Genomic DNA, 15,638 nt, shown 5'->3' on the forward strand with positions numbered 1-15,638 from the left:
CCAGCCTCCCCCCGCAGCCATCCATCCCGGCAGCAGCTCATCTGGCCCTGATTTAGTGCGGAGGCAAACCCTGCGCCTTTTGTCTGCTGCTGCTTGGTCTCAATGTGGAGCTGGAAGCCAGGAATTCAAGTTTTAGTTCCCTCTTTTGCACTGCTTTGCTGTGCGACATTTTTTCGGAGAAAATGAGTTTTCTCTGTGTGGGTGGACTATCTCTCATGCTGCTGTATCTGAATTTCTCAAAACACTAATGAATTTGTCCATGAGATAGCACCACCAGGTAAATATCAGCATTCCTGTTTTCAGAGAGGGAACTGAGTCACAGAAGAAGATTAAACACAGGCTGAGATAAGGCAGAATAAATATCTCCAAAGTCGAATCCCAGCTGTTAATGTTAGAAAATTCACTTGGATGAGTTTCCCTGTCACTCTTCCCTGTGAAGTGGAGCTAGTAACTTAATTCACTATGTATCTGCATTTGGAGAGCTGTGAGTATTAGGAATACTATATAAACACTGTGCTGCATTATTAAAAGAGGGTGTATTTTGTCAGAACTAAGAAGGAACCCTCCAGATTTCCCGTTTTAACATTTAAACTCGATATTGGTAATTTCAGACAAGAAGCTGAAATTTGCACAGCTCAGTCTGACCTTTAATAATGAACTCGAGTTAACTGGAGTCAATAAATGCACTTTCTTTTTTTTTTTTCTTATAGAACTACTGAGCAGGTTTTAAAACTGGAAGATCCCAACAGTTTGGAAGATGACATGGGAGTGATTGTGTTAAATTTAAGTCTAGCAGTCAAGCAAGGAGACTTCAAGAGAAATGTAAGTGGCTTAGGATGTCAAATTTATAGCTGGAATGTGTGTGCAGGGGTGAAAAGAACTAGCGTAATCTGATTTACTGGGAAATGCCACCATTATTTTCATCCTCCAAGTCTCAATATTGCAATCAAGATAGATCATAACTTTAAAGAAAGCCCCATATCTAGCTGGGTAAAAGTTGCTTAAACATCTGTAGGTGGATGCTTCTGTCTCATAGCTGTGATGCGCACTGTGGCGGCGTATATTGGATGTGGTGTCTATCACTACGATGTGCAGGCTGCTGAGTGTATGAAGCATACCTTCTGACTGCTGTTCCAGAGCATACTATTTTCTGATTTCTGCCTAGGAGTTTTACACTTTAAAAAAAAAAAAGTTGTTTGTTTTTTTTTTTTTATCCATGACAATCTAAAAATATATCCATGTGAAATCTAAAGGCAGAGATTTGATATTAAGACTTAAACTGCATCAATCTTGCAGACCGAGCACATTGGCTGAAAGAAAGACATTGCTTGTAAAAAGCCTGATTTTGCCACTGAGTTTCTTGACTGAGTTCAATTGAACTTGGCTTCTGATGCTGAAATATGGTGCATTTAGTGATGCTAGAAACCCAAGAAAACCTGGGCAGAGGCTGGGAACAGCACAACTGAAGCTGATAGTTTTTAAATTACAGGTCCTGCGTGTGGCTTTTTGCTTTTGTTTTCATCTTTTAAGATTCCTATAGTGTCTTAGACAGAGTGTGGAGCACACCCGTGTTGGTAAACTTGTCTTGTTCATGGTCAGCAAGGAATGGGGAAAAGCCGAGATCAGGCATTTACTTGGACTGATTTGAAAACCAGCGTTAATTTTAAATGTGTGTAATATGTATGTAAAGAGAAAATATCCCTATGAGTCTTCCATGTAGTCTGGCATAAATGTTGCGGTTTACAGCATGTTGTTGAATTGTAGGTATGAATTCCAGTCTGAATGGGATTATTTATAGAAACAAAAATGTTTCAAGGGGCTGGAAAGTAAAATAAGAAATAGCTGATCTGTAACACCTGCCATTCATTATTTATTTTTAAAAAAGTTGCCACTTTGAGAATTATAAAATCTCAATTAAAAATAAAATAATTTTAGAGTTTTCTACGTCAATCTGTGAATATTTAAAATCTAATGACAACATTCAAAACACTATGGTATTTATATTAATCTATAAGATGAGGTGGCTTTGATTTGGAATATGAATTCTCTCTCTATCTTGTATAAGTGTTGCTGGCACATATGTAACTGGATTGCAGGAAGGGGAAAACAAAGACATAAAGTTTCTTTAGCAAAAAAAGAGCAGTTTTGCCAAAAGAACCTTGAATTCATCTGTTTTTTTTTAGGAAGGCATGGACTGAAGTGGACGTAGCCAGTGAGAAAGAAAATATATTAGTGTAAAGTAGCAGCTTTTGGTACTCTTGGGTGCTTAGTTAACATTCAGAGTGCAGATGATAGCAGAGTTGGTGCACACTGTAATTTTTTTTAAAGACGATGTTTTAAGCCCTCATATTTCAAATGCAAATTGCTCAGCCATTTCCAGTGGAATCAGAATAGTGAAATGGGCTCTGTCCACATTAGCACTCAACAGCAAGATGATTTTTTTTTTCCTTTTTAAATTAGCTTACTGTAGAACCAGATGGCACCAAAAGTATAAGCCATGTTTCTTACTTATGGCTCTGGGTCCCTCCACTTTTTATTCTTGATTAGTTTTTTTTATTTCCTCTTTTTTTTTTTTTTTTGGTGCAATGCAGGTATTTTGAGTTTGTCGATTGTTATATTCCATGAGGGAGGGAAGGTAGATGAATGCAGTCATAGATCCAGCCCTCTACTTAGTTATAAGCTTTTCTAACACATTTGACAATCTGCTGTTTGAATTATTCCATTTTACATTTTCTCCATTTCCTCTCTCTTGGGTTCTCTTTGGTACAATGATGGGGAACCATATATAGAGATGGTCAAGTCGGAAGAAGCGAACTTCATCCAAGGTAATCCATATTTTTTCTCTTGAAAAAAGAAGCCCCCTCCCAAAATCTGTGCCCTCCTCTGAAACAGTGTAAACATAAGAAACTTTGGAAGTGTTGATGCAACGTGTCTTAATGTGGTGGCAAAAAACCCTTTGCTTTTTGATTTTTTTCAGTGTGGTGGGAAATTGCTGCTATTTTTCTTACTGTAGGTGGCATGGTAGCATCTAGTGGCAATGAGAGTAAGACCCCATTCAGCAAAGAACTGTAGAAAGAAAGAAAAACTGTCTGTGCTAAGGAAAAGGGGTGTAAATTCAACCAAAAACCAGGAGCTGTACAGGATGTGAGTTGTTTAAGGATTCCTGAAAGGCGGCCAGTAGTTTGTACTGGAGTTGATCACAGGTCTCCCGGATCCCAGTCTGACTGTTTGTGTCATGGGAAGAATTTTGTGAGGCAGTATTTCTTCTGGTTGCTCATGTGGTTAGTGAAATCCCTTTTGTTCTCGGGATAGAGACCGAATAAGCAGTTTTCATTACCAGCAAAGTAACGGGATATCCCAGATTTGTGTGTTGCTGCCTCTCAATGTAACTTGCTTTCCTTAGTCTTCTGTAGTGTCCCTTCAGACTTCCATTACTCTTATATTCCTGTCCTGTCCCATTCTTGAATTAGATTTTAACTTGTTCAGGAAACAGACTGTGGCTTTTTATTTGTTCTGTAAAGCTTTAATTTGCTATTGAGTAAATAACAATAATATAGAAACTGCAGGCCCCAGTACCCAGCTTGAAAGCTACACAGTCTGTCTTTCTGAAAAGCAGAATTTGGCTCTTATGAGAAAACATATGCATCTTCATATTTTCCCTACATAACTATTGCTTTGTGCCTAGATAAATTGAATAATTAACCTGCTTTGTTTTATTCATTACAACTGCTATGCAGAGAAGCCAACCCTCACAGGTATTCTGCCAGCAAGTATATTTTTGTCAACAGAAGAATTGCAAGTAGAGCCTTGGAGCTGGATGGTAGCTTGGCGAGCCTCTTTCCAGGGATAACAAAGCCCTTTCCGTGGCGCTTGGTGTGGGGATCCGCCAGGCATCCCTTGAATGCTGCACAACAGAAAGTGATGGAATAATTTAAGAGCTCAGCACTTTAGTTTTTAACTGAAGCTCTGCAAATTCCTGTGCCCTCACTCAATCAGTGTAGCTTGATCCTGCATTTTATCACACGTGCACATACAGCTGTCTCATGACTCTGGTTGGCTTTGGGTCCCTAGAAAGGGAGACAAGGTTTTAAACTCTGGTCCTTTTTGTCCAGGATAGCCAAACTCCTGTCTTGGTTACTATTACTAGAAATTGGTTGTACACTGTATCTTATTACATTTTGAATAATTTTTTTACAAATAGGTTTTTTTTGACCTTTAGCTGTAAACCATGCTGGCAGGTTGTTCAGTTATTAAGACTCTGGCTTGTGCCTTCCATCTTTCCAGATAAAGTTCAGAGATGCTGAAGCCATGGTACCGAGTTAGGAGAAGTGAAAGTGTTGTTTAAAAGAGGAGGGGAAAGAAAAAAAGAGCTGCAACCCTGTGCTCTGTTCTGTTCCAGTCACTAGAGGGTAGGAGAGCTTCAGTTCTTCTTAGGGAAGACACAGTTCATGCTCCAGTGTGATCTCTAAAGAAAAGCTCCGTGAACATCCAACGGCAGTAAAAATATTTCCCAGCATGCGCTGGAAAAATCTGACAAAGCAGTATTTCCTAGTTTATTGATTCTGCTACTGCACTAAAACACTAGTACTGTACATCAATAACCATCTTTAGTTAGGAAACTCTGGTCTGTGGAAGCAGTACTAGCAGTTTGTGGCAGAACATAAAGGCTAGAAAGAAAAATTGTGTGCGTGGGGAATATAGGCGTCTAGGGAGGGCACAAGAGGTTATGAAAGAGTAGCCAGAGAGTATGATGGGGTAGAAAACAACATTCCTGGATGAGATAAAGATACATGAATAAGGGGGCAGGGGAAATGGAGAGAGCTCTGTAAGAGATACACACACTTGTCTGGTTTTTGGCTACTGAGCTGACTCTGGTTGGTTGTTGCAGAAGAAAAAGACTGTATGCTTTTCGTTTGAGTAGCTGAATTGGTACAGATGTAAACTTCACTTCTGTTGGTTTAGGCAAATAAAAGTTTTATATTTTAAATTGCTAATTGTTTTCCTGGTTCTTTTTTTGTTGTTGCCTGTGTGAAAAAAACCCTCTAATTTGACCATTTTATATTATCTAAATATATCCTAAATGACAAAGCTTAGGGTCCTTTCAGGCTTCCCACATTCACCCTGAACAGTTGGCAACCCTGTTGATGGCATTGATACCTGATGCAACCTCATGTCAAATAGGGGAGGGGGCTAATGTGGGTGGTTGTGGATACTGTGTACTCTTGATGTGTGTTCTCTGAGCTCCCTTGCTTTTTGAAGAAAAAACTGCATTCGGACAACAACAAAAACAGCAGCAGTACAAAATCTCCTGTCTAGCTCCAGTTGCTTCACAGTCATTACAAAGAGCATGCAGGAAGGATTTCAGCAACTGAATATCGTCTTCTAAATCATTTTAGCGCAAGAGCTGTTGAACTGGATGATTTAGCTATCTGTTGATTACACACTATATATTTTTTGCTGCTGCTAGAAGGGAATCATCACATATTTGGGTGGACTCCCAAGGCATGGGCAGCACATCCAGATCCCTCATTTTTTATGGGAGCTGAGAAGAGCATTGTCCTCTGTGGGAGCTGTCTCCAAGAGTACAGCTTTCTTCATTTTCTCATGGAGGGTGGTAGTGCAGAGGGAAGGGGATACTATTAGGCAGTATTAGCCTATGCAGCCATATCTGTTTATTGGCAAGCTCTTCTCTCTTTTTCTGTTTTTCTTTCTGTGGCACAAAGGGAGTTGGTAGCTATCTCTGCTGGAGCCCAACACACTGATGCTCAATAGCCTTGTTTGTCCCGGGTGGCTTGAGTCTCACCCTGAGTGCCCCGCGCACTATTTCCAGCATTTGTACAGCTGACTAACCTTTAACTGTTGAACATCTATGAAGCAAATAAGCAGGTTTGCTTGGGGTGGATTGACCCGCAGCAGTTCAGTCCTGAAACAAAAGCGATGCAGTTGCCACCTTGCTGATTGAATAAATTGGCTGAAAGGCTGACTGGACCCAAGTGCTCCTTGGTGTCTCATTGCAGGGGAAAATCCTTTGCTCTCCTTTTTTTTTTTTTTCTGCGTAGGCTGTTAGGCTTCATTTTTGCCTGCCTCATTGTATTTGGCTTTCTCCCACAATACCCTGTGGGCAGCAGCACGCTCTGAGCATTTCACGGAGTGGAGGGGCTCGCTTGCCACAGGGTCACGCATCGTGGCAGCAATCTCGTGTCGGTTCACTTGCCTTTCTCGCTACCCTCTCCTCTTTCCTAGGGGACACTGTCTCTGCAAAATAGTCTCCCAGCCTAATGAGGAGAGATCCAAAGAGTCTTCCTATTTGCGTGTTGTTGTTTTCTCAAATGGCAAATTACGTGGCCCAGTTTCGATGTTGACCTCTTCACTGGTATTGCACCAGGCTTTCTGTTGTCCTGTCTCATCGTTTTAAATGGAAGATGGGAGAGATGGATTCACTTCACACTTGGCCACCTCACCGTGTCATTTAAATGTACAATTTTTCTGCATCTCTTTATTGCTTCAAAAACAAGTTTGAACTTGGGGCATGTATGTGTGTGTCAGGAAAAGAGACAGATTTGAAAGCAGCCCTGATGCACCAGAGGGGATTTGCTGGGTGTCGATAAAAGGAGATTATATACAAGTGGTGTTAGCAGGGAGATTCGAGTTCCCCAAGGATTTTGTGAAGCTGGGTCAATGAGCTGGTTCTTTCCCCTTCAGAGCTCTGGCATTCTTGCTTGTCTCCTGTTTTGCCTCTATGAATGCAGAATATGGCTTACCTGCTCATTCTGGTCCAGCTTTCTTCTTTAAACCAGAAGCAGAAAGTAACGAAAAATTGTAGTATGCTATGAGAAGCTTTTTATATCCATTTTGAAACCAGAAACCAGATTCTAGAAATGGTATTGTGAGCACTGATTTTTAATTTTTCTGTTCAGAGACGTGGCATCTTTTCTGGGGAAATATTCTTTCTAAGCAGCAGGGAGAAGTAACATCTATATTTCCTCATGTTGCAGAGTCCTAAATCTGCAGTAAGCAAAAGGTCTTAGCCTTGAAAAATATCCAGTTTGTTTTTTTATGAGTAAAGCATTGTGGATATTCTCGTTTTCATGCTTTTCTTTTTGTTTGACTTGTTTGAGAGATGTTGTTGTCCATTTTAAAGCAGCAAACTGCTTGTAGAAGTGACCTGTATGGTATCACTGGCTATTTGCACAGAGCCCAGCCAAAATCAGAGCTCTGTCTGGAGACAAGCCCTCAAATTCTGGTCAAGGCTATCTTGATTTCAGAAGTGATGGGGGAAAAATTGGGGGTGGGATAAGCAAACATGTCCAATGTCTTATGCTGAGGACGTGTGCCAACTTTCATTGTAAAGCATATTTTTTTTAATTTCCAGCCCTGTAGCCTATCTCAGCCAACTTTGCGGTACCTCTGCAAGGCACCTTTACTTTGGTCTGGGATGTAGCCAGAGAGTGAGCTAGCTGACTGCAGAGAGTTTACAGGAAAATATAGCGGGAGAGCCCTGAAGGACCTGGCATCCAGTCTGGAGCACAGCTGGAAACAGCTAGAGTTCAGCAGGAGGAGCTGAAGCATCTAAGAGGGGAGGCATTCATATCCTGGGAGGTAACAGGGAAGGAGAGGAGCTGGAAAGATAAAACCACTTTAAAATTGTCACTGATTATACAATTATGTTCTCCTGTTCTGGCCAGTGTAGAGAGGGGCTTTGCATTATTCTGATGTTTCATTGTGAAGGCAGGTTAGTGTAGTTGTTTGGGGTGGGTTTTTTTTCAGTGCTTGTTTTTCCCCTGAGTAGCTTTGTTGGACTGATGAGTGCACTGCTCAGTGCTCTGCTCTGTAGTAGTTTGCCAACTCAGAGGGAGGCTATGAAGTTTAATCAATTAACTCTGTGTAAGTCAGTTTGAAATGAGTAGGTGTGGAGTTTGTGTCAAGGTGCTGGAATCAGCAATATGCCCTAAACCGGCTGCAGATATCTTAGCTTCTATATCCCACGTGATGCTTTAAAGTGATGCAAGATCTTGTCCAGAAAGTATCCAGGTCCATTTAGCTGGACACTAACATAACCCTCTTCTGAGCTGAGTACAGAGTGCTTTTGCAGCTGCACAGCCATCCGGAAAGGGGGGCCACAAGGCCATTTGCTAGAGACCACCTGTTTTGGAAGGTCAGAGCTGATGCATTGCAATGTGCTCTAGTAATACAAAACTGCAGGCGCTGATTTTTCCTGGGACTGCGTGAAATCCAGGCTAGTTTGTGTACCTCCCAACAGTCCTTTGAACTGACAAGTCAATGGCTAAAAGGGTAGTGTCATGTATGCTACAGAACTTAGTTAGGAAGACCCCCAATGGTGGGTGACTCCCTAAAATACTGGCCTGGTTGAAAAATGAAAAGAATCCAAATTTGATTTGAAAACTGAGTGATAGCAACTGCTTTTTGTGTTCAGCCTAGAAGCTTTGAAGAGAACTGGATGCTTTGTTTTAAAAAGAAATTGTAAAGCAGATAATAAACTTTGTCTGTTTTTTTTTTTTTAGTTTGTGTGAACTAACATCAAATATCTCTTCCTCCTCTGACGAAGGAGTCGTGGGGTAGGGAGGAAAAATCCTTGGTCCTAAAGCAGCAAGTACATCACATCAAACTTGACTATGTTAAATACTAAAATGTTCAAAGTACAACTGAGACAGATAAAGGCTTTGATGGGAAGTGGATATTTCCCAGGGACATTACAAGCAATAATCCAGATGTTATGGTGTAATGCAACGAGTGTCCATGGATAGATGGGGAGCTCAAGCCAAGCAGCGCCTGCTGTAGGCCTTAGCCCTCCACTCCCATGCTGTTACGCCATATGGAAGCAATCTCCAGGCCCCTTTAATAGCCAGCTTTGGATTCCATTTTCACAGGGCTCATAGAGCTAAGTGGAGCTGTTTTATGGACAAGTTAGATAGAAGCCTTTCCAAGATAAACATCCAATTCGAAATTAGGACATACCAAGCTGCAAAATTATTTTAGGGCATATTTCATGGAAGCACTGCCATTTTTCTAAGGCGATTGCCAGACTGTAGAATGCCCTTTGATCCCTTGTGGACATTACTCCCTTTTTTATAAAAAGGATTTTGAAATAGTTCAGTGTTTAGGGAGGAATATATCTGCCGGGACTTTGAAGTATGTCCATGGGAACAGTCGTGCTTTAGCTTTTTGGCCTAAAAGACGAACTTTAAAAAAAAAAAAAAAAAGAAATTACATTGCAGCTGGATTTATGAATCAAAATCTCGTTTTCTTTTTAAAGGTAGGAATTTTTAATCAGTGTGCCAGGAAAGCCAAACGAGGCGTTTAAATAGAAGTATATTAATATACTTATGGGATTCAAAGAGTTTGGTATTTTAACCAGTAAAAAGCAAGTAAAAAACTTGTGAGTTCACCACCCATGATTTAAGAATTTTGTTGCTGGGTAATTGATCCATAAAAAGTAATCTTCAGACATCAGGTGCTTTTGCAATCGTTTTATTTAGCAACAACATTTCTTACTTGCTTTTAAAGCTAACACGTCCTCTTTTAAAGTGACTTGTGAAATCTCCTCCGTCTTGCTCCCACCTGTATGTGACATGATTGAAGCTCTGAAGTCTGGCGAGTTAAAAGTTGCTTCACGAGAATAAAATATGGCAGGATTTTTACCGCAAGAAGAAAAGTATAGCCTTGAGTTTTAATGTTTCCAGCTCACTCCCCCCAAATAAAGGCCTATTAATCATCCTCTGTCCAATAAAATACTGCCAGTTAGCAAACTGTTAGTGCAGCCGTTCTATGTAGGATGAGGCTGCGAAGGTAACAAATGTGGCTACCAGGTAACCATAACTCCAGATAAAGAGCCTGGTGGTGTCAGTGTTTTTCAGCAGACATCAGTATTTTTGATTCGTGAGCTCAGTTTCTGGAAGCAGGATCTCCAAAGGCAGCAGGCGAAGAGCTAACATGGATGATGGTTGAGTGATTGAGGAGGTGGAAGATGCATGCTCAGCCTTTCACCTGCCCATAGACTTTACGATTGTGGGCTGTCTCCTTGGAAAGGACAGACCCGTATTTTGTGGTTATGGCTGGAGACATTTAAGAGTCTACTTTAGTTTCCTCTCTTCCACCTCTCCTCTCCAGCACACTTCTGTGTCTTTCTCTGAGCTAAGGTGACAGATTGCTCTTAATGCTCGAGGTCTGCTCTTACCAAAGCTCAGCTAGGTTAGCTGAAGTCAACTTTGCTGGTGGTTTAAACTAATCTTGCTGAATTTGCTGTAATGCTGAGCATCGTTCCTTCACAGGGCCAGCTATAGTACAGTATAGGCAGAAAAGCCATAACGCCTTTCTGCCCTCCTTTTCCTCCTTACTCTTGTGGGGGAAATATGGTACCTCTCTTGCTTCTGGTGCTTTTTTTTTATCACAATCATAAAAATGTGGTTTGGAGTGCATAAATATTTTGTGTCATTGACTTGCTTTTCAGTCAAGTTTCATGCGGAGTGTGCGACTCTCTGACTCTCTGCGAAAGAACCAGTTGTGGAATGGGCTGGTCACCATCACCCTCTTGGAGGGTAAGAACATCCCTGGAGGAGGCTTGGCAGAGATTTTTATTCTCCTCAAACTGGGAGATCAAAGATACAAGGTAAGTACTAAGGGTTTCTTTAATTTTGCTGAAGCAAATGATGTGCTTGGTGTTTCTTTTTCCGATGTTGCTACATCAGAAGGAACTATTATCGGATCTCTTTTATATATGCGAGATCAAAACCAGAAGACCAGATCAGGGACATTAACATTTTACTAATGTTTTACATGCCACTATAGCAATAGGAAGTTAGGATGTGTGTGTGTATCTGGTTTTATGTATTGAGCATACTCATCATATTGATGGATGTTTAATATTTATATGGAATGAAATAAAGCTTCATGCATTACACATGTGTTTTGTTCTCTGCCAATACAGAAGTTAGGTTTGCAATGTTAGGTATTGCTGGAAAAGCAGACCTGAAATGGTTCACAGTGCAGCAGAATTTTTTCTTTTAGTTTTTTTTAATATACCTTTCTTCAAAAATATGTTACTTAAAACAGGAAAAAAAAAATCAAACCAAACCAAAATCCAACAGAACCAAAACACACAGTATATTCTATGGTTTTGATATGAATTTTTATTCTTCTCAGCTGTGTTTACTTGTATCCAGTGCCGTTTCATGAGAATCTAAGAAATTAATGGGGTTCCTGAAGATATACATTTCATCTCCAAAGTCTAATAAGGAGAAGGGCTATAATTAAAATAATAGTCTGTTGAGAAAGCAAGAGCTCTGCATGTCATGAACTGAAAGTGCAGAGGGAGGAGGAAACAAACCCCCTCCTGTACAAAATGTACAGACCAAGTTCACAGAACATACCGTTCAGATGTAGGCGCATCTGAAACCTGCACTCTGTCCCCCACATAGGCCCTCAAACCAAGGTCATGATATAATGTTTTATTTAGAAAAGCATGATATAATGTTTTATTTAGAAAAGCAGCTTTGGAAAATAGTAAATGGGTTAGTTATTTTGGAATAAATATACATTATTCCGGTTAAGATGCCTTTTTGTGTTTCTCTTTAATGGTCCATAGCCTGTGTCGTGAATCTGCACGACTGCACTGTATGCAGTCACAGAAAATTAAGAAGTTTAAAATGAGGAGTCAAGTAGAATGTTGCCTGCAGTGAGTTAATTGCTTAGTATTTGTGTCTGGGGTCCAGCAAAGGTTGAGGACTGCTGATTTTGCACTCTAATAAGACTTCAAATTGGCAGTCCTTCATGTTCTTTCCTGGTATTTATTCAACTTATGAAGTACAATCTCTCATGGTCCAGAAAAGCAGACAAGGTGGGAGAAGTCTCAGTCATGGTCCAGCTAATCCTATCTCCTGTACTCTCAGTGGCCATGCTGATATTGATGGTGGGTAGTGTAGTGTGACATGAATTGCAAGTGATTTAAGTTCCAATCTGGTGAATACTCAGAGTAGTCTGAACACATGAACAACCTCACTGAACTCAGAGGGACAATTTACAGATATCAAATTAACTGGATGTTAATAATTTCAAGTCTGCTCCTTCTTTGCCTATATCTTAACTCGGAAGGCTGAAAAATACTGGTTTGGGTTCCTGGATTTGTTCAAACCCGTTTTCAGGTGTCTATCCCCAAAAGGTTTATTCTTGATTTCTTCCAGTGTGAGAGTGACATTGAATGATGACCATGGTCCACTGTAAGTGGATCCACCTTGCATTTCAGAATTTCTCCAGCCATTCATTCATGTCACACTTGCATATTTATCATTAGTGGGAGAGGGGAATGAGAGTTTATAAGGAAGATGAGGTTTTGCATGATGGGCTGGGAAGCTTTGATTAGAACGACCTTTCTACTTGATGCCCTAATATCTGGCCTTGTTCTTGTAGAAGAATTGATGTGTGCTTTACTGTGGAAATAAGTGCCATTTAAGAAAAGTAAATATTATAACTGCATGTTTTCTAGACACTGTGTAAGAGTGCAAATCCTCAGTGGAGGGAACAGTTTGATTTTCACTACTTCTCTGACAGGAAGGATATGTTGGACATTGAGGTCTGGAGAAAGGATAACAAAAAACATGAGGAGCTTTTGGGAACGTAAGTTGTTTTTTTGGGGAGGGGCGGGTTGTTAAGTGTAAAAGATAACATGATTTTTATATATATATGTGTAAATATTTTTTTAAATTGGTCAATTTATTTTCATTACCAGTATCATTCTGTGTGTTTCTCTCCTTATTCCCGTCATGTTCAGCTGCCTCTTTAATAGTATGTTTATTAAAACCTATTACTGGGTAATTGATTAACCACGACATGAATGCAGAGACGTGCAAGCTGACTCCACACATGCTGACTGTAAAATCCAAAATACTCTGTGAGCCATTTCTGGGAGAACTGGTGGTAGCAAGGAGGCCGTACTTGTCTGCATTTGCATGGTGATATTACTCCAGACCCCCTGTACTCTGCAGGGCTGATTTCTAGCTGTGGGCTGGCAGCAGCTCGGGCATCTTGGTGCTCTTTTTGAGTGGCATTGGTTTCCCTTTTCACTGTTTGCATCTTGATGGTGTGTTCTTGTAGCCTTGTTTACCTGGAATTGCTTTATTTGGGTAATCTCTTCCCTGTCACCACAGAGGACTGACCTCTGAGGATTTGGTACCTCTGCTATTGCACAAGCTCATGTTGTTCAAAGCATCATTTTTCAGGGGCAGCCTCGCAGGTGCCCTACCCATCTTCTGACTGACCCATACTGGATTTTGTCCCACTGCGTTATTCCATTATAGCTTCATATTCTCAAGTAATGATCTTATGCCACATTAGCAGATGAGACTTTTTGTGGGTTAGTAGTTGAAACTTTTAATTTCTTAATGGGAATAGAACATGATTCCTACTCTGACATCCTGCTCTTTCCGCTCCACTCTAATTTCATCTTGCTTTGTACAGTGTTAGTCCAGTCTTGGTCTCCTAGTAGTAACCACACCTTTCCTCATGTTGCCTCCTCTCTTCTTTTGGCTTGCAGTGTTTTCATCCAGACTTATCACCCCAAACTGCATCTGCGCTGTTGTCTAAAGGCAGCAGCACCAGGAACCATTTCATTTACTTGGGTCTGCCCGTGCTTATCTACTGGCAGGATTGGTGCTAAAACCTCTAAATTCTTAGGGGTGGAGATCCTGTCTGCAGTTATTTGCTGTTCTCACCTGGTGAGGGTTTCACAACTTGCTGACTAAATAACAGTAACTCATAAGAACATTCTCTTACTTTAACTGCTCAAATAGTTTGAAACTATTCACTGAGAAGAACAATGCCCTTTAGCTCTACAAATGTTTGTGGTTTTGCAGAGCAGGAAATGCTTTCTGGCTGAATGCTATTGCTCATCACATGGAGAAGTGGCTGAAGATGAATCTGTTCCTTCCATTCTCACAGTTCCTTTTATTTCTTCTGATATTCTGTTGCAGTGTTTGCTGCTTGCCTCTCTTCAGTCTCCCTGATGCTGGAGCAATTCTTCCTTAGGTTTCCCTCCGCCCTTTTTTTTTTTTTTCCCCTTACTGGTTTCTGGCAGGTGGTGTTCAGTGTGGCAAAAAATTATCAGCAAAATGCTTATTCTATTATTACAGATTTCAGCACTAAGAGAGTCTGCATGTGTTAGATTTACCGGAAAGTTATTTTTGCTGTCTATGTGGAGAGAAAATATTACTGTTGTTGCCTTAAGCACAGCAAATTCACTGTAGCATCAAACCAGGAAGAAATTATACTGGATTTTAAGATTGCAAGAAACACCAAATGCATAATAGCAAGCCTTGTTTGTACAGTGTAGAAACTTTTGACACCCAATAAATAATATTTTATGAAGGGTTCAAGTGCAGTCTAATCTGGGAAAGGATCCTGTAGGCAAACAACATTATGAGGTGCCATGTTTATTGTCACTACGACTTCCAAGTTGAGTTTTGAGATTTTTTGGATTTCAAAACATTCCTGTAGGAAAGATTCTTTAGCAAAATGTTTGTGGGTTATATTCGGTCATTACATACAACAGTAAAACCTAATGGTCCTCAAATAATTTGTATGGTTTTGAGGAAAAGGCAAAATTTGCTGGATCTTAATTATAATTTTGTGGTCAATTTGTAGGTAGTTTGGATTCATTATGCTCCCTCAGGGCCGTGTAGGTTGAACTGTGTCGGTTAGACTTTTAAATAGGTATATAAATATTTAAATGAAGTTGAGGAGATACACAAGATGGAGTCATCTCTGATAATCCAGAGTGCTGAACTTCTGTGGAATAAAGATTTCCGTTACTTCCTTTAGAACCAGGATTTCATGTAGGATGGATGCCTTAAGCCCCTGGAACATGGCTCTTCTCCCAGGCATAATTTTGTTTGAAGGTAAAATATTGTTCTAGAAATAGGACCTGAAGCACCTGTGGAGACTATGGAACGTGTAGGATAAGAAATGTGTTGGACCTCTGGTCCTAAAAACTAGCACCTGAGGCCTTTGTCTGCTTCTGAATTAGTGAGGAAACATTTGGTGCTATTTCATGGCACCTTTCTCCTATCATGAAATGAACCCTCACTGTCAGTGCACATCACAAGCTAAATTATTACATTCAGCCTACCTGCGTTCTCCTCGGATTTTCAACTGGATCCAATTTCTTTTCCTTACTTAAAACACTGCGGCATTGTGGTTCAGCTGCCAGGGTCTGACACTGAGGGGTGGCTGTGTTTTGGTGCTGGATGAAATAATCCCTCTATTTAGTCTGCACAGAACTGTTAGAAACATTTATTGAGTGCTTTTTGTGTCCTTTGGGATAAGAAGTATGCTATAAACAGGAGATGATGTTAATGTATATTAATAAACAAAGGTGTTAACGTGTGCAGAATTTGTCCAGGCAGAGTTAAATTGTTTATGCCAAGTTGTTCGAGAGTGTTTCTGCATTAAGGGATAAGTTTTGAAAAAGACATGCTGCAAAATGTTGGTTATGGTTTTTTTCCTTCATGTATTTACCCCAAGAAGGCGATACTACGAAAACTGCTAGACTTAAGACCATGAGCTATGAGGTTGGAGTGCATCCAATATCTTTGTGATGAATGCCTCCAGGAAACAGTGTCTTTGCAACA

The 15,638-nt window shown here is 40.4% G+C and overlaps 1 protein-coding gene across 5 annotated transcripts in view; it reads left to right on the forward strand.

The window, feature by feature from the left end:
* The window catches only part of MCTP2 (multiple C2 and transmembrane domain containing 2), a 121,790-nt gene that overhangs the window by 36,639 nt on the left and 69,513 nt on the right, over positions 1-15,638 (forward strand). For 4 of the 5 annotated variants that reach the window (XM_054077831.1, XM_054077828.1, XM_054077829.1 and 1 more), the window contains 4 exons: positions 711-822; positions 2,790-2,825; positions 10,469-10,627; positions 12,500-12,630. In XM_054077831.1, coding sequence (XP_053933806.1) covers positions 711-822; positions 2,790-2,825; positions 10,469-10,627; positions 12,500-12,630 — 438 coding nt within the window. Of the gene's footprint in view, positions 1-710; positions 823-2,789; positions 2,826-10,468; positions 10,628-12,499; positions 12,631-15,638 lie in introns of those variants that run through there. The other variant, XM_054077832.1, reaches the window with a different exon arrangement.

The sequence above is a fragment of the Cuculus canorus genome, chromosome 12, assembly GCF_017976375.1.
Source record: "Cuculus canorus isolate bCucCan1 chromosome 12, bCucCan1.pri, whole genome shotgun sequence".
NCBI classification, from domain to species: Eukaryota; Metazoa; Chordata; class Aves; order Cuculiformes; family Cuculidae; genus Cuculus; species Cuculus canorus.